The sequence below is a fragment of the Triplophysa dalaica genome, chromosome 16, assembly GCF_015846415.1.
Source record: "Triplophysa dalaica isolate WHDGS20190420 chromosome 16, ASM1584641v1, whole genome shotgun sequence".
NCBI lineage: Eukaryota > Metazoa > Chordata > Actinopteri > Cypriniformes > Nemacheilidae > Triplophysa > Triplophysa dalaica.
Window position 1 is genome coordinate 14,563,551 of NC_079557.1, and position 22,075 is coordinate 14,585,625.

At 37.1% G+C, this 22,075-nt stretch overlaps 2 protein-coding genes across 4 annotated transcripts in view; both read left to right on the forward strand.

The window, feature by feature from the left end:
• Positions 1 to 874: 874 nt before the first annotated feature.
• slc25a48 (solute carrier family 25 member 48) lies at positions 875 to 5,831 on the forward strand. Its single transcript, XM_056770445.1, has 7 exons — positions 875 to 1,177; positions 1,988 to 2,031; positions 2,128 to 2,199; positions 2,766 to 3,018; positions 3,227 to 3,502; positions 4,887 to 5,020; positions 5,154 to 5,831. Exons 1-7 carry the CDS (start codon positions 1,132 to 1,134, stop codon positions 5,256 to 5,258), a joined length of 930 nt encoding a protein of 309 aa, XP_056626423.1. The 5' UTR covers positions 875 to 1,131; the 3' UTR covers positions 5,259 to 5,831.
• A 3,243-nt stretch (positions 5,832 to 9,074) lies between these two features.
• The window catches only part of cplx2b (complexin 2b), a 30,112-nt gene continuing 17,111 nt past the window's right edge, over positions 9,075 to 22,075 (forward strand). For 2 of the 3 annotated variants that reach the window (XM_056770463.1, XM_056770461.1), the window contains exon 1: positions 9,075 to 9,205. The gene's annotated coding sequence lies outside the window, so the exon portion shown is untranslated. The other variant, XM_056770462.1, reaches the window with a different exon arrangement.

Consider the following 22,075-nt stretch of genomic DNA (forward strand, 5'->3'; position numbering starts at 1 on the left):
AAACACATTCATTTATCCAGTTCATTAAAGCCAGGTTCACATGTGCAACACCTCCAATAAATGAAAAAACTGTTTAAAAATTGTACATCTCTCATTTTGTCTGGTTCATTCCCGGGTAAACATACACCATTTATGATTTTCATGAGTTCATTTTCAGTTAGAGAGACTAACAATCTGTGCCAAAAGGTTTTCGACACCATTGTCAACACTGTGTTTCACCATAAAGGCAGTGTCGCTTCAGTTTACACAAGAAAGGGTTTCAAATTCCATATCTTTAGAGTGGAAAAAAACTGTTCAAATATGAGCCAGTTTCAGTAAACGTGATAAACAAATGAGGGATCATTTTAAAACAAGTGGTGCTTTTCAGCTGACATGTATGGCAGTAATAGAGAGTTTTAACTGTCATGTACTTGCATTGTGCTTCCCATAACTAACTCAGCTGATATGCCAATATAAAACAGCATATAAACAATACAACAACTATATGCCTACTGTAAAAACGTGTTGCGGTCTTAAATGTAGTTAAACCAGTTATTTTAAATATTGATGAGTTAAGAAAAACAAGCTGAAATTGCATAACTTATTTTGATGAGTTCAAGTAAAAACATGTTGGCTTGACTTATTGATCACTTGGTGTTTTACAATGTATACATCATTACGTCATGCCAGTAGCGCTGCTGGTAACTTTCCACTTGAAGTTGTGGGCTATGTTGTTTACATCTCATAGGAGCATACAAAAAACGAGTGTTTTTAAAGCTTGAATTGATGTATTGGTTGGCTTTATGTTTAGTCGTGGGCACCAGCACATTCCAATCATTCCTCAACATAAAGAGGAACTCCGCAGACACACGAGGATGAGAATTGAGAACGTTCTGTAAAACATGAATGCATACCAGTTTTACTCAGAAGTTCACGGATGGCGATTGGTGAACTATTTTGGTGTATCTGTAACGCCCCACACTCACCGCCCACTTCAGATGAAATGTTTTGGATGAAGTTTCTTCTGCATTTATTGATCTGACCGGCTGTTACATGAAGGTCAAGGCTTCGCGATAGCATTTGACCAGCATCAATGCCGACTGCACTTATCTGCTAACTTAATTCACAGATGTGAATTCAGTCTGGTGTACAATGACTGTCTTTCATCTGGATGATTTTTTAGCAGGATGGATTGGGGGTGAGTTTTCTTTTCTTTTGCATGTTCTGTTAAAGGTTACAAACGCGTTTAACATAAAAAAAAAACGTAAACGTTGGTTACCTGATATTGCTTTACTGGTGAGAGTTGAGCGATACATTGCGCGTCTTTGATAAACTAGTATAGTTTCTTAAGCTTGTTTATCTGTTTACGTCGCGTATTTACATCAAAGCATGTGAGCAACTTATATGGGCAAACTTTTCTGGATGTAAGCAACTCATATGGGTAAACTTTTCTCCTTCTTAGTTTTAAAATATTTCTGCTTGAGAAATAATTATAATTGACTGTAGAGAAAAGAAAAACAGCGGCGGTCTTACAAAAAACAGCACATCGGTGTGATGTGAATCCTCAGGGGCGTCTTTTACGTCATTGTTTAATATTTTTTATGTGACTATCTTCTAAAAAATAACAATATTCATTCGAAGTTGAAAAGAAATGCTTACATTTTGATGAAATGTATCAAATCCATTGTAAACGTTTCGGCGAAAATACTCGATTGTGTTATACATTGAGAACTGAGAAAAAACATTCTCGGTCTCATCGAAACTGTGTTTCTCTTTGAAAGTAAATGTATTTTGTGAAGGGGCCACCACCTAATGTGTCTGCACTAACCATGAAATGTTTATAACAATGTCTTTCATTCATGATTCAAATGAATCATGTTTTTTAAGGACAAACGCATAGAAAGCTGTGCATCGTTGAAACTATCAGCATCATCATGTTAAATTCAAACTTACCTACACACTTCATTTGCAACATATTTTAAATGTATACCATTTGTATTTGTTACAGGAGCATCCAGTGTGATTGTAGGACATCCTCTTGACACAGTAAAGGTATTGAGACAAAAAGATTGTTTTTTGTAAATTTATGAAATAAAGCATTCCTTTGGTCCAGAGAATAGATACTAAATGACTTCATGTCTTTTACAGACACGTTTACAAGCCGGCAAAGGATACAAGAATACTCTGCACTGTATTGTAACAATCTACAAAAAGGAAACCGTAAGATTTTAAAGTTGTTGTATAAATACATTAGGAATATTTCATTTATATTTCTATACATGTCATATTGCAATGGGGTATATGCAGACAGGCCGATGACGTACTTCTGCTAAACTCTCAGCCAGCCAAGCCACTTCCGCTCACATTGCCCTGAGGTCATTGTTCATCAAGTTATAACGATGTGTTTAGTAAAAAATAAACATTCATATTTCAGTGAACCGACCACACTATGGCTGAACATTGCCATATGCCTTTGTCATCATGCCTCAAGTAAGTACAAATGAAATGGATAGCCTAAAGGGCTTTTCCTTTTTGGTTGTTAAGGTATGACGTAATGTTTGGATAATTTGACTCGCGTCATTTACTGTAATCCTATGTGCACCTTAAAGCGACCGAGTGAAAAACGGCATTGTTTCCAATGGACGCTGCACGTGCCGGATGTAACAGAACTGTCTGAGATTTTAGCAGACTTACGTCATCGCTACGTGTGCATATACCCCATTGTCAACTTCACCAGCACCACCCAGTTGTTTCCTTTACACGTCACATTTGTCGTCTCATCTCAGGTTACAGGATTTTTTAAAGGACTTTCCTTCCCACTGGCCAGCATCACCCTGTATAACTCGATGGTGTTTGGTTGCTACAGTAACACGCAACGTCTGATCAGTAGATATCGCTATGGCGATGGTAGACACCCATCCAGTATGCTTGACATGACTGCAGCAAGCATGTTGACTGGTCTGGTTTCCGTAGGGGTGGGCGCCCCCGTTGACCTTGTCAAAATTAGGCTACAGATGCAAACTCAGCATGTCCTCGCAGGTAAACCCAAATTTCCTATGTTGGAAAAGTCAGATTCGGAGTAGCCTGGGGTTAATTTTTGTGAAACTAACTTCTAGCCATAAAAAACTAGGTAATCATTACAGAAAGCTTCTGACTGAATGGTTTCATGGGACTGACTCATTACCAAGTAAATGAACAACTGCAAAATGATACAAATCAAGATCATGAAAATTGTGTGTGTTTTCAGAAAACTTTAATCTTGCTGGGAATGGAAGCATGCCGCTTCGTTCAGTGGGACTTCAGGCCCAGACTATGTCCAGAGGGCCAATCCACTGCATTAGCACAATACTGCAGAATGAAGGTATTCAGGGACTCTACAGAGGAGCCGGGGCAATGATACTACGAGACATACCGGGTTACACCCTGTACTTCATTCCCTACACGTTACTCTGTAACTGGCTGAATCCTAAAAGAAATGGCTCCCCCCATCCATGCACCATATGGCTTGCAGGAGGTTTAGCAGGTAAACTTGTTGAATGAGATCTTGTTCACATTACCCCTAGTTTTGGCCAAGAGCGACCTAAAAACATCCTGTCGTCTTGTCAAAATTATAGATTTTTCTTTATATAAGGATATTAAGTAAAGATCATGTTCTATGAAGATATTTTATACATTTCCTACCGTAAATATATCAAAACTTTATTTGTGTGAGTGGATGCAGCAAAATTGTTGAACAAAAATGACCGGAAACACGGCTACAAACTCCACTCTCTGCTGACCAGGGTTTGGGATCTACCCACTCAAGTTTGGTATCTATTTAAAGTTTAGGATGTATGCTTTCGGGTTCATCTACTCTCCATAACGTCATTAGAGTGGTTAGCCAATAGAGAGTGTTAAAACAAACCAGTCTATTCCTAGCAATGGCCTGCTACAGCGCCTCCTATGCTGATGGACAACTTTAATGGCAAATTTCTCAAGGTTTCGATTTTTTTTGCACCCTCAGATTACAGATATTCAAAAAGTAAAATCTCGGCCAAATATTATCCCATCCTAACAAACCATACATCAATGGATAGCTTATTTGCAGCTTTCAGATGATGTCCAATCTAAATTTAAAAAATTGACCCTTATGACTGGTTTTGTGGTCCGGGGTCACTTTAGGTAAATGCATATGCCATAATGCATGAAAACTCCAATGATAGTAATTGTTTTGTCTCACCAGAAACCGAGGCAGACTGTCTATTGTGCTCTTTAAACACATCACACAAATAATGACATATCAGTCTTCACTAAAGGAAATAAGAAAATATGCACCCAGCATATAATTAAATTTCACTCTTTGGCCGTTTTTCAAGATTTTTTGCTTTAACTAGGCAATCGATGACAAATTACAGTATTTCGTTCTTAAAAGAACTAGATCTCTAGCTTGATCATGGAAATGCATTCCAGTTTCGAGCACAATGTATAGACACAAAGAATAAAATACAGGCAATTAGTTGGATTAAAAAGCTAATGAAAGCAGATGCAAAAACAGGTTTTGTTCTTGCACGGGTGTGATAGTGACCTATGAGAACCAGATATACTTGTATTGCTATTATTTTAGGTCTGTTTGCACACGTGTTGATCTTTTTTGTCATTATTCAATCGAGTTTCATTTCTCATGGGTATAATGTCACAGGTGACTCAAAAGATCTTTATGACATTATCACTTGTCAACAATCGCATAAAGATGACAGACAATGGAGGGATGGTTTTTGGTATTAAGAGCTTTCTTTCTGTTGATTCATATTAGGGATGGTTAGGTGGTTAAACCTGATTTTGCGGTGAGATTAACAATGTGGAGACCCAAAATACTGCAGTTCTGTCCCCTACATGAGATCTCACATGGTTTTGATGCTTTTCCACAGGATCCATCTCATGGGTCACAGCCACACCGGCTGATGTAGTGAAAAGTCGACTACAGGCAGATGCCATTCAGCACCGAAAATACAACGGCATTCTGCACTGCATCATGCAAAGCTACAAGACGGAGGGAATACAAGTATGTTAATGTCACCGTCACTCAGCGTTATGCAGTTGCAAAGCTTAAAATAATAATAATTATTATTATAAAAAATTAGTTTACATTGATTACATGCTTTTGTTTTATTCTTTTTTTATTTTGTCCAATGCAGGTTTTTTTCCGCGGGGCGACGGTCAATGCCATCAGAGGATTTCCAATGAGTGCTACAATGTTTCTTGGTTATGAGCTTTCCCTTCAGTTTTTCCGCAATTCATAACATCAATAAACATGCATTATATTCTTCATTTTGATTTTAGTGTATCCATGATTTTAAATGGCTTTTATGTGCAGAAACTTAAGCGCAACTAAACTTTATTTGAGTTCATTGTTGATACATGGAAAAGTATGAGTAAAGCTTTTAGACATTTCTTATATTAAGAAAATGGGATGAAATTTTGAGAATAGTTGCAAATTTTTTGAACATTGTACAGACATTTTTATATTTCATTATGCATCATCACGGAAACACTACTAATTTTCATCCTCTTAGTCTATTTGCCATTTTGTGCTCGACAGGTTTTTAATATGTATAAATTATGATGTAAATATATTTGTGAATAAATCAAATTACTTTGTGAAACGGTAATATAATGTTTATGTTTGTATGTATCACTATCACAATTATGATTTTTCTTAATTATGTTTTTTCTTATCTTTGTGTGTGTTCTTAAATGGTAATCTCTGTTGAAGAACACTACATTCCCCATGTCCTTTTTGGCTTCTTCACTATGGTAACAAGAAAAGTGTTGCTACAATGTGTTTTGCTATTAAAAGACTGCACCTATCTTAATATTTGTGTTAAATAAATGAATTGGATGGGATGAAAAAAGCAATTATTCAAGATAAATATGTAAATGTGTGTTGATTCGCTGACCCAAAAGAGGCAGCATTTACGAATCCAAGTAGAGAAGACACACTGCCACTAGATGGCGACGTTGTATCTGAAAACAGCCCATTGAGTTGCATTGTCAGATTTAACTGTATAGACCTCTTGGCAAGATGTTACCACTGGTCCAGAAGCAGTTTTTTTCATCTCACATATAGATAATTAATAGGTGATTTCCTGCAGGATTTTCATTGGACTTTAATATTTAGCCTATAGTGAATAATGATTGGGTTCCCCCACAGGCCTTTAGACAGTCCCAGACTAACTTAAATGTGAGAGGTGTCTTGATCAAAAATGTCAAATAAAACCAGAGTTTTGTATCATAATGCACAACTGAAAAATATACTAATTTATCCAAGGCCTTGTCCTGGGTTAAAATAATCCTTGCCCGTGAAACCACAGATTGTGTCAAATTTTATGTAAGACATTAGCATTATTAATATGGCCATCATGACATGGATTTTCCTAGAAAATCTGAATAGAGCTGCAGGTATAAAATTCTTCATATATATCAATAAGAAATCATCAACATTTATTGAGCTTTTGATATTTGGTTTACCTGAAACAAAATTCACGATCACAGTCAAAATTGGTGTTTTCACACGCTATAATTTACTTTCCGATTGTATAAATACTATAGCTTTACTACATATAATAAAATGTGAATCATTTTGGATAAACGTGTCAGCCAAATTAATAGATTGTAAATGTGTGTTGGTCTTGTTAACACATTGGTGTGCAAGAAGATTGAAAAAAGAAAAAAATAGACTCTGGGATTAAAGTAAACATTGTACTTTCCTGATGAGATACGCCTGTGTTTTCCCAGGCTGTTCATGTGTCTCATAAATAAAGGTTTATTGCCCATTTCTAGTTGGAAGAAAAGAGCTACATACCATCTGTTGTTCTTTGTGAGCAATTTAAAAGGCTCTAACCCCCTACGGCAGGAAACAAAGCAGCAAACTCAACAAATGATTTATCTGCATTGAAGGATATGCCTTACCTCCATTAAACGTAAACTGACATGGGAAAAAAAACACACTTGGATGCTAAACTTCTTTCATTTTGGATCCAGCATTTGGACAGGTCTCAAAACTGTTCCACAAGCTGCTAACATGGAGCTCTAGACTTACAACTGTACATGACTTTGTTGGCGGCCAAGTGCACACTAGACATTAATCTGTCCGAATAAGGCAAGGACGCTCTCTGAAGTCATTCGTGTAGCCTGCATGATGCATTTTTACTACAGCATCATCAACGCTTCATAGCTAAATTGGCATTGTGTTTTTGAGCAGCAAAGATTTATCTTTGCCGTCTCGGACGTCATGACTTGCATCACGCTTTATTAATGTGATTCGTGATAATTGTATACAACCCCTACCCCTTTACATTTTTCTCATGCATGCTTTATTTTTCATCCAATACATTGAGTTGACCTTGTATTCAAAATCTCTTAAAGTGATATTACAGCTCAACATAATAGGTTTGGAGGATTCACAGTCATCCATGGATTATGATTTCATTGTGGATCCATTACAGCTGCATAAACGTCATTGTTTTCTCTTTCCAGACATGATGTCATTAGTAAAACCGGTCTGGAAAGCAGCGTTCAGCTCTGAAATCAGATCCCATCTAGGCCTATGTCTTCTTCTGCGGATGCCTGGTTCATGTTTCGCTTTGTTTGTACTAATTGTGTTGCTCGGTGTAGCCTGAGCACCTGCCAGTAATATTTGTTCAGGTCTATATTGAGGAGGTAACGAGGGATCAGTAATCAATGTACACAGCACTTATACAAAAACATCCCACAGACCTTCAGAAAGGAAAAACACTCTTGTGTAAAGACCAAAACGGCTCTATGCGCCTAATGTCACGTTGCTGACTGATAATGTCACTGAACATTATTGGTTGTGATTAGTGTCCAGCACAATTTCAGCACCTTTGTGACAGAAAGGGCAGGTGACTTTTAGGCAAGGTATCAAAACAGAACCGTAAAGTGCGGACCACATGTTCCTCCTCAATTTTGAAAAAACAAATAAAATAATGTTATTCTATAAAACAAATTTAGTTTGTTTTACCATCAAAGAAATAAGATCTACAGAAGTGGTGATGCATAACTTAAAAGTTAAAAAGTTGACATCATTGCTCTTCAAATCTAATTAAAATGTAAAGAATGGATACAAAGTATTATTATTATAAGATCCAAAATTTAACAAAATATTAGTAACAGATACAATTATAGTCAAAGTTGGTCTCTTTTTCTAGTTTATTTCCTATTTTTTCTATTTTACAAATCTTTCATATATGTTTGAAATATGATCAAAAAACGTAAAAAACTACAAGATGTGAAAAACATGTACTATGTGGAAACATGTAATTTTACTGGGAAAATTGTTTTTACGGGATTTTTAACATTGTGTAGTTTGCCTTGTGCTACATAATTTCTTAAAGCTGAATAAATAAGGTTTCTATTGATGTATGAGCTGTTGGAATATGACAATATATGGCTGATATACAACCTTTTACAACTCTGAGAGTGCAACATTTTTTTGGGAGAAAATTGCCTTTGAAGTTGTTAATCAGAGGAACTGTGGCAGGCCATCCACTCACAAAAAATGAAGTTTTATATATTTAAGGTAGGAAATTTAAAAAAACATCTTCATGGAACATGATCTTTACTGAATATCCTTTTTAGAGTTTTGGCATAAAAGAAAAAATTGATAATTTTGACCCATACCCTGTATTTTTGTATTTTACTAAAAATGTTCCCGTGCTACTGAAGACTGTTTTTTTGATCCAGGGTCACATATAATAATAGTTAAACATTAAGAAAACATAAAGAAAACATTCTACAGACATGCCTTCTTTTTTGGCAACTAGCCAACTGTATCAACAGGCCTACAGGTCGCAAAATGTGTTGTACACGTGCGTGAAAGTAGCCTAAATTATGAAATTCTCTTGCTCAAAACCTGTAGCCCAACCTTTTATTTTATGCATTTATTTTAAGTGCGGGGAAAGTGTGCGGGAAAAGTGTCTCTAAACCTGTTACATCCACACTCTTTATCTGGGTGGTCAAAACAGTGCCTTCCCCCTCCCACTCTGTATAGCTCTTGTAGTGTGTAGCTGTTCTTCATGCCAGTAAATGTGTTTGGTGTGATCGAGGGAGGTGGCAGCAGAGGGAGAGAATCTAGGGGGCGATCGGAAACGGAGCAGCACACATCAGACGCTGAATTCAAAGCAGTCAGGAGCACAGAGTCGACACTTCTCTCTCTCAAATCGTGGAGGTTTGTAAATGCTCGCATGCTCTCTTTACAGCATCCATTTGATCTGCCGCGGCGCGTATGAGCCGTTAAACGCTGCGTGTTGCCGAACGCTGCCGGGGCGCAAACTCGGCGATGGAGAGGGTTGGGCGCGCAGGGTAAGGCGTGATATGCCAGCTTCAGCATCGTGCTTGTGAGAAAAAGACGAGTGTGATTTGAGCTGCGTTGTGTGTTTTCAGGTAAGAGGTAGATGCAGAAGCGTGCGTTTGATTGAGAGAGAAAGAGAGAGAGTGAGAGAGAGAGAGAGAGAGAGAGAGAGATGACAAAATGCGCAGGTGCATCAATTGATGGATCTGTCACCTGATAGATGGACAGCATGATTTCATGGTATACCGGTCGAAGAGCAATAGAAGCAATGCGTTGGGCTTATGTTGGGCTTTGTCTGTAGGAAGTTTGGTGCATTAGAGATCTTCTTAAGATGCACAGTGTTTCAATGAGTGGGTGTAGGAGAAAGCAGAATGTGATACTACAGTTGCATTGAGCTTCAGTGTATAGCATGGCTTAATATAGAGTAGCTCCATTACAATGAACTGTTCAATTGTATCGGATCATTATGACATTCTTCAAAGTTTTGTCAAGATGTTGTTATTTTGTGGTGATTTGTCCAAAACATCTGTCCTGTTCTATGAATTCTAAAGACTGAGATTAATAGATGGAGCAAATCATGAACTGACCACTCTAGTGACCAAAGTGTTTGACCTTTGTGCTCGGTTAAGATTGACTTACTTAACATACTGACACAAACTGTGGCATAGTGTTGCTTTTAGAGACCAAAATATTGTTCTGTTTTATACAAATAATAGTAATTTTGAAATAAACCTTTCCTTTAAATCATTTTAATACGTTCATCAAACCCAGTACATGTTTGTTTTTAAAGGGTTAACAGTCTGTATAGACAGATCTGTATTATTATCTGTATACATTTCTTTTGTCTGATGAACACAGAGAAAGATATTAGTAAGAATACTTGTTACCAAACAGTTCTTGGACCCCATTGACTACTATTGTAGGAAAAAATGGCTTTATAAATGTCTTTGTTCTGTTGAACACAAAAGAAAATATTTTGAACAATGTTGGACATTTAACAGTTCTGGGGAACTTTTGACTACTTATGCAATTTTGTCCTAATGTAGTAGTCAGTGGTGGCCAAGAACTGCGTGGTTACTAACATACTTCCAAATATCAGATTACAGATAACAGATTTAGAACAACTTTAGGGTGAGTAAACAATAGATTATGACAGAGTTGTTATTTTTTGGTGAACTGTCCCTTTATTAATTATAGCAACATGGTTACTGAACTGAAAAAAGCTAAACTGAAAATGAAAGCGATAATTTTGTTTGCCCACAAATACAATTCTGTCATACTTTTCTCACCCTTATGTAATTCAAAATCTCTATATGACTCTTTCTTCTGTGAAACCCAAAATAAGATATTTCAAGAAGATATTTCTCAGTGATTTTGGTTAACAAAGTTCTTTAAAATATCTTATTTTGTTTTAAAAGTTTAAAAGTTAGTTTAAAAGTGGCTTTCTTTTTCGTCGCAGCAAATGTGCATTTCTATTTCTTACTTTTGGCCACAGGCAAGAATTGGAATTATGCCTATCCCTTGACCATTATTCATGTGCAGGCTCTGAAACAGGGAGAAAAGATAAATATATGAGAAGTGAAAGAAAGAAGGGATGCATGAAATGCATGTATAGTACTGGAAGACTTTCTGCATGAATAAATCTGCAAATGCTTGACGTTTACTGAGTGTTAACATAGCCATAGTGTTCACTGTATGAACATTTAATGCAATTTATGCATTTATTTTTGTGTTTTTTGTTTGTCATGAGATGAGAATTATTATTTGGCCATTACATAGCTATTGATGAATTTGTCATGTGCGCTGCTTTGTGGATTTTAAAAGATTGGAACGAAACAAAACAAAACAGAAATAACCTTTAAAGGAGTAGTTCACCCCAAAATGAAAATTCTTATCCTTAGATTGTTCCTGTATAAATGTCTTTATTCTTCTAATCACAAAGGGAGATATTTGGTGTGTCAGTAACCAAACAAATCTCATCTCTCATTGACACACATAGTATATATTTACCCTACTATGACAGTAAATGGGGGTGAGATCAGAACAAAGACATTTATACAGGTTCAAAACAATCTGAGGGTGAGTAAATGATGACAGAATTTTCATTTTTAGGTGAACCTGTTAAAAATTTGCTCATCTGCCAATGGCCCAAAATCACATATTACTGCCACCTTTGTACATCCTTCACATATACATTTATAGAATTGAATCGTATCTATAAAGTTTAAAAAGTATTCACAACAAAAACAGACAAAGTTTGTCACTTTCATATCACTGAATTTGTATGGCAGTGCAAGTGGTAAGAGCATCCCGGGGAGGTGTTGGTCATGACAGGTGTGGAGTGGCAGTGTTATTGGTGCCGATTGTAGTCAGGAGAGATCTAGCTGCAGGGGAGAAATCAAGAGATGAATTATTTATAGCTGTGTCCGACATCCGTCAAATCACATTGTGAGGTTTTATGATCATATTCTTTTTGTGCAGCCAATGGGTCTATTGTCTCCATTAACATGCCCCAAATTTCTTAGATTTCTAATGAAACAGATGGTGAGCCACATGAGCCGGCAGTAGATGTGGTGGTGACAGGTTGCTGGAGGGCTTTTACTGAGAGAAGTTGTCTTTTCTGATTATCGCTGATAAAAAAACTGTTGTACGAACAGGTCACTTAGTGATCAACAGTGTACAGTTTGAAAGATTGGTTAAACTTTGTGTGATTCACTTAAAGGGATAGGTCACCCAAAAATGAAATTACGCCATAATTTATTCACTCTCTTGTAATTTCAAACCAGTTTGACTTTCTGCAGAACACAAAAGTAGAATTTTAAAGAATGTTGCGAACCGGACAGTAGCAGCAACCAATGATTTGCCTTGGTTTTGTGTACATACAATGGGTACTGCCTACAGGTAACCAACATTCTTCAAAATATCGTTCTTTGTAAAAAGCAATGGACTTTTTTGTTATGAACGACTCAAGAGTCAGATGCAGGAGAAGGTTGGTTTTATTCGACCCAGCACAAAAAGGATTGTACAGGGAATCATAGACACAAAGACAGATAATCAGAACGTCAAGGCAGCAAAAGTCAATAAAAGCTCGAGCGCTCGGCCGGGAGGTTCAGGGGACTGCACCGAGAGGTGCGTATATCAGCAGGGGGGAAAAAAAATAGTCAGAGACTTAACTCACAAAAACAAAACGAGTCCGCCCAGAAAGGGCCAAGGATAAAGTCCACCTGCTGCAGACAGGTAAAAACAAGGTTATTCCGCCCTGTGAGGGCCAAGGATAATTCCACCTGCTGAAAGCAGATCAAGACACGTGATTCCGCCCAGCGAGGGCCAAGGAAGAATCCCCTTGATGACGGTTCGACTGGTTTGATTCCTTCCAACAAGAGTCAAGGAAGAATACGCTTGATGACGGTTCAACTGGTTTGCTTCCTTCCAGCAAGAGGCTCGAGCCAAAACTGCTGTAGCTACCTCGAGCGTAAGATGACGAGCACAACCCTGGTACTCCCGTATGCTTGACAGTGGAAGTCCGTAGCCCCAATCCCCAAAACCAACAGCTGGTTAAGAACCAAGAGGTAAGATGTCAGGACGGCAATCACATGTGCAGCAAACCAGTGGGTTCCCCAGGCAGCTGGAGGTAGCATCAAGATCCCTCGAGAAGAGATTATGGCAGTCGTAGATACTTGACTAAGCAGAGAGTAAGACAAGGGTAGATTCCGGTTGCAGACTAACAGCTCTGGAGCCTGGACAAGACAAGGTGATATTAATCACTAGACTAGACTAGACTAGACTAGAGTGGACAACCCACAGGTGATTTAAACCAAACGGACTGACATCGGACAAGAGAAGACACAGGGAATATAAGGGAAAGTGAGCCGGAAGAAAACAAGGAACAGCTGTAGAAAGAGCAGGAAAATCCGAAAATCGAGGTGAAGAGTATAAACTAATGATGAAGGAGTAAACAAGGTAACGAGGGAAGTGGGTGAAACGCAGACACTGAGTAAGTGACAAACTAGGAATAACAAAACCCACGTGCCCGACAACCCTAACAATACATAAGTAAAACAAACCCCACAGACGCTAGACCAGAGACCTGACATTTTTTGTTTGTAAAACTCATTGGAAAAATATATTTTCTTGTTTTGTGTACATACAATAGAACCTGATAACAAGTAAGGTCATGTAAACGCGTAAAAGTATTTTCTTTTATTGGGGAAAGCTCATAAACGGCGTAAGCGAAACCCACTCGGCAAAGGTAGTTTTTTGCCCATTACTCTGATATTGCGTTGCATGTAAACACCTTTACCGGTTTTCACTCAGTTTGTTTATGTGCACATGTCTGACAGCGCAATAGTAAAAGTCCCAAATGGAAATAATAGTAAAATAACACGTAAAAGTCAACTCTCGAATGATGCAGTTGACGTAAAAACGGCAAAATGAAAACCATTATTATTTGCAGGAACAGCGGACTCGAGAAGAGATATAAAAAACAGTTTCTGACTGATTTCCCGCAGCATTTTTAATGACTAGACAGACTACCGATGGTGATGTCACTGTACGCGAGAAACCTGGCAAATCTCAACTTTCTATGTAAACGCTGTTTTCTGCAAAGGCGGTTTATTTATATGCATGCTTTTTTAAGATATGCGTTTATTTTGTGCATGCACACTTTGTTTGTAAAAACCAAGAATATCTTTTCCATGAAATGTTCCATATAGATTTATCTTGAGGTGTCTTTTAACATCTCCAAAACCAATAAAGCTTTGCCTTCACCTGATTTGTTTAGGATTTTGTATATGTTACCACAAAAGCTGTGGACAGATGTTGAAGAGGTTGATTCTAATTTAAAAGACCTTTAATCTGGCAAAATGGTCTGAAGAGAATTCTCTTTGGAATGTGAGAATGGTCTCGCCACGACCATTTCAATTGAAAGCTTATCTCTCTTTCCCAGATTTCTGCCTTCTCTCAGTGCTTAACCACTGCACAGTCACACACAAACACTTCAGACACAAAGAAGGTGCATGAACAAGCTTAAAGTTACGACCAATAGGTCAACAGATATGCATTTCATGAAGATATGTTTAACTATTATATATGCATGGGCTGAAAGTCTATAGGAGGTTTAACTTCAACCAACTTTAAATGTCAGAAAGTGACTCACTGAACAAAGTTATTATTTGGTTAAATATTCTGTATATTATTGTTTTAAGTGTGTATGCAAAATAAAAAGCAAAACTGGCAGGAGTTTTGAAAACAGGCCAAGCATACAGTCATACATTTTAATCTCTTTGCACAGGTGGTCCATTCACATGTATATACTGTATAAACAAAATCTGTATTTTATAAAGATTTTGCTTGAAATTGTTGTGCAGCTTCACCACGAGGTAATTTTTTCACAGTCAGGCCTTCTGTTTATCATATTTTAATACAGAACAACAGAAAGTGTAAACGTAGTGTAGAGCAGTGCAGTCAGAAAGAATGCTGTAACGTGTAGCTGAAATGAAAACTTTAATGTGACAGAAGCTAATTGGCCCCCGATGGAGAAGGGCTTTCCCGTGACCTCTTGCATAAGCCCAACCCAGCATGCTATGATTGGCTATGACAATTACATAGCGGGAGGTCACTGGAAGTAGTCGCAGACCCCCTTCCTGAAATCAAGTGTCCTTAACAGCTCTCACACAGCAGGAGGTGTAATATTCATATGCTGGCCTCAGTGGGTTAATGTTGACTCTGAATTTTGCAAATCCAACAAAATCTCATTGTGGCTAATGTGGGCTAACTCATTTGAATTCATATGATCTAGAGACATTAGGGTTAGGAGCGAAGTAAGGGGTGGGGCATCAGTGTTGCTTTTTTTCTAGTAATCTTACATTTTTGTACAAGTCAGAACGTATGAATTTTTATGAATAAGCCACTTCGTAAGTTGAGTAGGTTGATCTTGATAAATGCAGTTAACATAACATTATTTGTAAGAACAACAATATTTCCAGCTAACAAATAATTATTCTAACAATGTTTTGCTAACATTTCAATTAAAGTGCCCGTTACTCAGACATTTTCAGCATACCTCATTTTAATCTTGAGGATTTATCGAATAGTTTTGCAGGACCCCTCCATCTATAAGTTTAAAGTGATCTCCAAATCTAGCGTTATATCTACCATTTATATAACATTCCTCACCGAAATGCAGTCAACAAACAAACACAGCTGAACTTTATGAACGCAGTTCTCCTGCTCTCCCTGCTTTTGGTGGTTGATGCGTGGGCGTGCTCTTCCAGGAGAATTGTGCAATAAGGGAATAAGAAAACTTGTTATGAAACGGATTTTCATGTTTGAAAATAATAAATATAGATGTTTCATCGGACGGACGCACCTGGCCTGAAGTTACCTTTCAGTCTGTGTTTGGTTGTAATATAACAATTTATTTTATATTTAATTTATAATAATATTTTAAATGAATTATATTGAATTACATAAAAAGTACTCAACAGTTATTGATTCTAATTTCAGAGAGATCATTTCTTTTCAGAGGTCTATCGGAAGTTAAGTTTGGGCCACATAATGTTAATGTTGTTGGTGCTGAAACCAATTATAAGGTTATTGAAAAACGTTATTATTGACTTCAGTTCTGTAAAAAAAAAGATCTTGGTTTTCACCATTTTAGGTTTGATGTTCATCTATATCTTTTTGTTTTCACTACAAAGGGTATCATTACATCGAGTATGTGCATGTAATAAAAGACAAATATGGGAAATCACAGTGTAGCATTTTCCTTTTTTCCACTTCCAGCTTTAGTCACATGCAATATTGCAGTCAAATTTCTTAGACAGGACCATCACGAATCAGAAGAATAATTTATAAAAGAAAGAATTAATGCGAGCAGACCCTCAGCAGTGCTCTCTGTAAGAATACTTTATTAAAGAGCCTGACAAGATGTCTTTCCCAGTGGCTGTTCTTTCATTCACTGGCAAGCTCTCAAAAATTTAACGCAAAGCTTTCCTTTTGGCCAAGCCACAAGAGTCACAGTAATGAAGAGCTCATGTGCTGAACTCCCTGCAGCTAGTCTTGTTCTCCAATCTCGCTTGACATTTTGCATAAGAAACGGTTGCTTTGGTGACGCTCCACCTGTTTCTGTATTTCCCCTTAATTAGTCACAGTCATTTTGAGAAGGACACATGTACAGTTGGTGCAGGTTTTCACATCATAGAAAGAAGTATAACAATCTTTGTTTATTAACATTAAATGTTTTTTAAGAAACGTAAGTAAAATAAACTGTCAGAAAAAGTACAAAACTGTACTTTTCACTGACACTGCCCTTACAGAAAAAGACACACAAATTCAACATGTGTTTTCCATGAGCAAAAATTTGTGCGAAATGTGTTTTTGGAACACTTTTGTGTGAATTCCATCTAAATTTCCATGTGAAACACATGGTGTGTTGATGATGTGTTCACATCTGTTTTTTGCACATGTTAATTTCGTGTGTCTTTTCTGAAGGGTTGGGTGCAAAGATCTCTCTACAGTCTACAGATATAAAAGAACATAAACGTACCATTTTGGGCACATAATTGTATTCCAAAGAACTATTGTGCATCTTCAAAGATACAGCAAATCAGAATCAGAAGAAGCTTTATTACAATTGTTTACACACACAAGGAATCTGACTTGGAGACACAAGCTTAGTGCAGAAGAAAATTTACACATGGTGCAAACATAGTGCAAATATACATTAACATAGAAAAAAAGAGAATTAAATAAACAATAATGCACAGATGTGTTATTTACAGATTTAACCTATTGTTTCTTACAATGTACCGTTTCCAGATGCTATGCGCAATGTGCGCAAGGGGGCAATGTGATGGACTTTAGTAAGAGCTTTTAATTGTTCATGCTAAGTACAGCTTGCGGGAAAAAACTGTTCTTGTGTCTTGCAGTTCTGGTGGTCATTGCTCTGTAGCGCCGGCCGGATGGCAACAGTTCGAAGAGGGAGTGAACTGGGTCCAACATGATTTTCTTGGCCCTTTTTCTCTTTCTGGAGGTGTAAAGATCTTGGAGTTTGGGCAGGTGGGCACCAACAATCCTCTCAGCAGTCCTGACTGTTCGTTGTAGTCTCTTAATGATGAGTTGAACCAAACCAGACAGTTATGGATGAGCACAGGACAGACTCGATGATGGTCGAGTAGAACCGTGTGAGCAGTTCCTCTGGCATGTTGAATTTCCTCAGCTGGCGAAGGAAGAACAACCTCTGCTGGGCTGTTTTTAGCGATGAGTGTCCCACTTCAGGTCCTGAGAGATGGTAGTACCAAGGAACCTGAATGACTCTACTCCAGCCACAGTGTTGTTAATGATGGTGAGTGGGGGGAATGCAGGGGAGGTTCTCCTGAAGTCCACTATCATCTCCACTGTTTTCAGCGTGTTAAGCTCCAGGTTGTTGTGATTGCACCGAACAGCCAGCTCTGCAACTTCCTGTCTGTATGCAGCCTCGTCTCCATTGTTGGATGAGGCAGATGATGGTAGTGTCATCTGCAAATTTCAGGAGCTTGACAAAGGAGTCTTTTGCAGTGCAATCGTTTGTATACAGTAAGAAGAGCAGTGGGGAAAGCACACATCCCTGAGGGGCACCAGTGCTGATTGCGAAAGTCCCGAATGACTTAACCACAGAGGTGAGAGCGACAGGTCTGTAGTCATTAAATCCAGTGATTTGGGATTTTTGGGGGATCGGAATGATAGTGGAGCGTATGAAGCAGTGGGAAACTTCGCACAGCTCCAGAGATCTGTCACAGATCTTTGTGAAGATGGGGGCCAGTTGGTTAGCGCAGACCTTTAAACAGTTTTGTTAGGGAAACGTTTATAAGGCATTATACTTACAAAATGTACCAAGAAGTCTCAGGAGATTTGACTTGATTTTGAGTTCTCAGTTGTGTTTCATTTAAGTGTCAACTCAGACGTTTCTCACAAAATTGCATTTGAGGTAAATGATGAGAAACCTTTGATTTTATATTGAAATCTTCAATAACATTGACTTTGACAGAAGAATTGACAAATCTGAGTTCTGTCATCTCTAGAGATCTCTATTGAAACTTTAATTGTTTGTGAGTTTTTTCAGATTTTTTTCTCAGATATGAGATGTCTGAGGCACTGAAGCAAAAATTTTCATTTGCTCTGCATTTAATCTTATTGATGTCTAGGAGTCATAATTGAGATATTAAAGAGGTCTCATGTAGTTTGTCTTTACTAAGAAATAACACTGTTGTTTTTTGGACATCCTTTAGTATACCCTAGAGCTTTAGAAGTACCTCGGAGTACCATAACATTTACATTAATACCATGACAAACAATTATATTTATCACCATTGTGGTACAATCTGATACCATTATAATACCATAGTCCCACTGCAGTACTTAGTAGGCCTACATTTAGCTTCTTCTTTCAACAACAGCGTCAAACAGTGCAGGTTATTGTGTCACATGATGAGGCACCTGTCACAACAACATGAAGACAGCTTGTGATTTTGTTTTAATGGGAGAATTTCTGCACCACATGTAGTTCTGGAGAAAAACAACATTAGGCTTCCTACATTCATTTGATCATGACAAAATTATATTTTTTTCTTTTGTACATTGTTTGTACAGTATGTATTTTGATTTTGATATACCAGTGAGTGTCAGACTTTCTTACAGTTCATTTTAAGCCATGTTACATCCTAATAAATTTTATTTAACTCATAAATACACGTCATTTCTAGTATTCTGGTATTAATTTAGCACAGTTTCAAGTACTGAAGCAACACATGTGCAGCGTGCGACACACATCTCTGTATGGGATTTAGTACTAAATCACCAGATGTTTTGTTGTGCTAGTAAATGTAATTTCCGACAAAATGATTCCAGGCATGATATATTAATATCCATGCTGAGATTGTACAGGTTGCTGCAGGCTGCCATGTGTTGCGATTGATCTTGAAAGTATTCTAGCCAGCCAGGCAATGATGCCACATATTTAATCTAATCATCAATGAGGCTATTCTGTCAGAATCAGTTTGTGAAGAAGGCAGAGTATCTCTGAGTTTAACCCAATTACCCTTCATACCCTGCCTTTATCCTTCCCACAACATCACGCTGCTTCGCTTGTGCTGGAACTATACCGCTTCTTATTTTTTACTGTCCAGTCATGTCTACAGAGAGGGTTGAATCGTTTTAAGTTTATAATCGGCTGTGCTTTTAAATGATAAATTATTCATTTAACACTAAAGGGTGTGGCAAACCACTAGGTTCAAGTAGTGTTTTCAAATTTTCTAGCATATTCACTATTTGTCCTTCTTGATTAAAAAGTATTGAAGCACAAATTGACTTGGGAAACCCAACAGAAATGTCACAGAATAAATGTAACTAAGTGTGTTGCATGCCAAGAGCATCATGTTCGTACAGCTGACCGGAAAAATATTGTTCATCCTTATTTCAGGCTTGTATCTTGGGCTGGAAATGTCAGTAACTGTTAAGAGTATTATTTTTATCAGGAATCCATTTGTTTTATCTTTTAATGAAAATGTTATCCCTTTGTTAAACCAGTTAGGCACATGCACTGAAAAATATAACTTATAGAATTTACTTTTTTTGAAGTAAAATTTGCTGCTATAATTTAAGTACAATTTACTAACCAGAATAATGTAAATTCTACTTATTATATATATATATTTTTTTAAATATCAAGTAAATGTTACTTAAAGTAAAAAAACTCTTAACTCAAACTTCACGGATCAATTACTTTAATATTGAAATATACAATTTTTTACAACATAGACGGTCAAGTAAGAAGAGACTGGTGGTCTCTGTACTGGCATTACCACCTTACTACTCAATAAGTGAAATCACACACTTCATTACTAGCATCCTGCCTCCCTCAGCCTGGGCACAAGTACCGCTCTTCTGGACAACGGTAACAACTTAAAAAACCTGAACTTAAAAATAATACCAATACTCTCCTAAATCTCAAAGATAAATCAACAAAAAACATGAATAAGGCACTTAAACACTTAAAACCTGGAAAAATTATCTTCTAATGCAGTCAGATATGAAGCATGCTAAGAACTACAGATCAGCTGCCAAGTTAGTCATACCTACAAAAATCAGTAGTAGTCTCAAAACAAAATAAATAAGTACATTTAATTTGACCAATTATCATAATAAAATAGAGTTGGATTTATTTAAAAATAATTAAAATCTTAACAAGCAAAATTAGTAGATTTTATTCCCAAAATTTTAAAGTTATTTTAACTCAATTGTTAAAAACAGGAACATAATTATATTAAGTATATTTTCATAATTTATTTTCAAAGGCACATAATCATTTTTATTCAGCAAAAAATTGTGATGGGGCAAACAAGAAAATAATAGCAACTGAAGACTTACAATAAACTCATAACAAAACATAAAACAAAACGTTCTCTTTGGCAAGGCAGGAACATGGAACAGAGCCTCCTGTCCATGTGCTTCCACACAGAACACAACAAGCATAAAATACTTGGTACTGTCACAGTGTCCACAAAACAAAAGAATTATTGGTAAATATAAATAAATACATGTAAATATTTCATATATATAAATATATATATATATATGTTTGTGTTAAGAAATACAAGAATAATATGTACACATATTACAGACATATATTATGTAAACACAAACTTTCATTCTGGATGGAATTAATCGTTTTACAGCCCTCTTTGTAATCTATTCGAGAACTATTAGTTTATCTTTTTTCATAACGAAGGTATGAAAACATCTTTGATACAAGGCTCTAGATTTCATGCAATTTTTTACCACTTTCATTTTATGCATACAGTAAATAATACTGGTCTACTCTACAGTATAAGATGATCGCTAAGGGGGTGTGCCTAAACGTTCTCGACCATATAGCTGTTCTTGGATGTTTTAAATATCTAATTTTGACAGTTTTTATGGCAATTTATACTCTATCATTCATCTAGTCACTGCTCTTCTGTCATGCAAACATATGGCATTTTGAAGCATTCAAGAAACCAGATGACGGTTTGGCTGGTATGTCCTGTGTTGTGCTTTCACAACATCTTTATTAATAAGAAGTTGCCTAGTAGAAAGGCTCTATAGTCGTTATGTGTTTTATAGTTATGTATTTGCACTCAGGCCAGCCCTAAAAAGCCCTCAAAGCTCCAGCCGGGTTGTCAAGTAGTCAGGCATCTCTACTTGTCTATTGATTTGAACTGCCTCCGGGCCTCTTTTAAGAGAGTCATTAAGCATGGGCTAAAGGTACATAGCTGTGTGTCTTAATGGTTGCAATCCATGTGTATCGCTTCTAAATGGTTGTCCTTGAAAGGATGTGTAAGGAGATAAAACAGGATGTGGACAGATTCAAGTACAGCTTATCTGCACCAACATCACTTGAAGTGGAGTATGGGTACTATACCTTAACAGTAAGTCATTCAGATCCACGTGTCTCCATGCATTTTCATTTGTGGTCATTGTTTGCTATTAGAGTTTATGCGATTCCATAGCGAAGAAGCATTATGAAGGGGCAAAATCACATAGAAAGAGTTTATTCTGCTTATCCAACCTAAAGTAATAACCTCTTTGAAGAGGTTTGCTGTACGTACAAAAGCTGTGTTTCTCTTCATTCATTGCATCAGCGTGTGAAGGATAAATTCTTTAATACGAAGAGGAATAATTTCACGCCTGGTTGGCCAAAGTCACTGCCGACTCAAATCGTGCTTTAAGCTG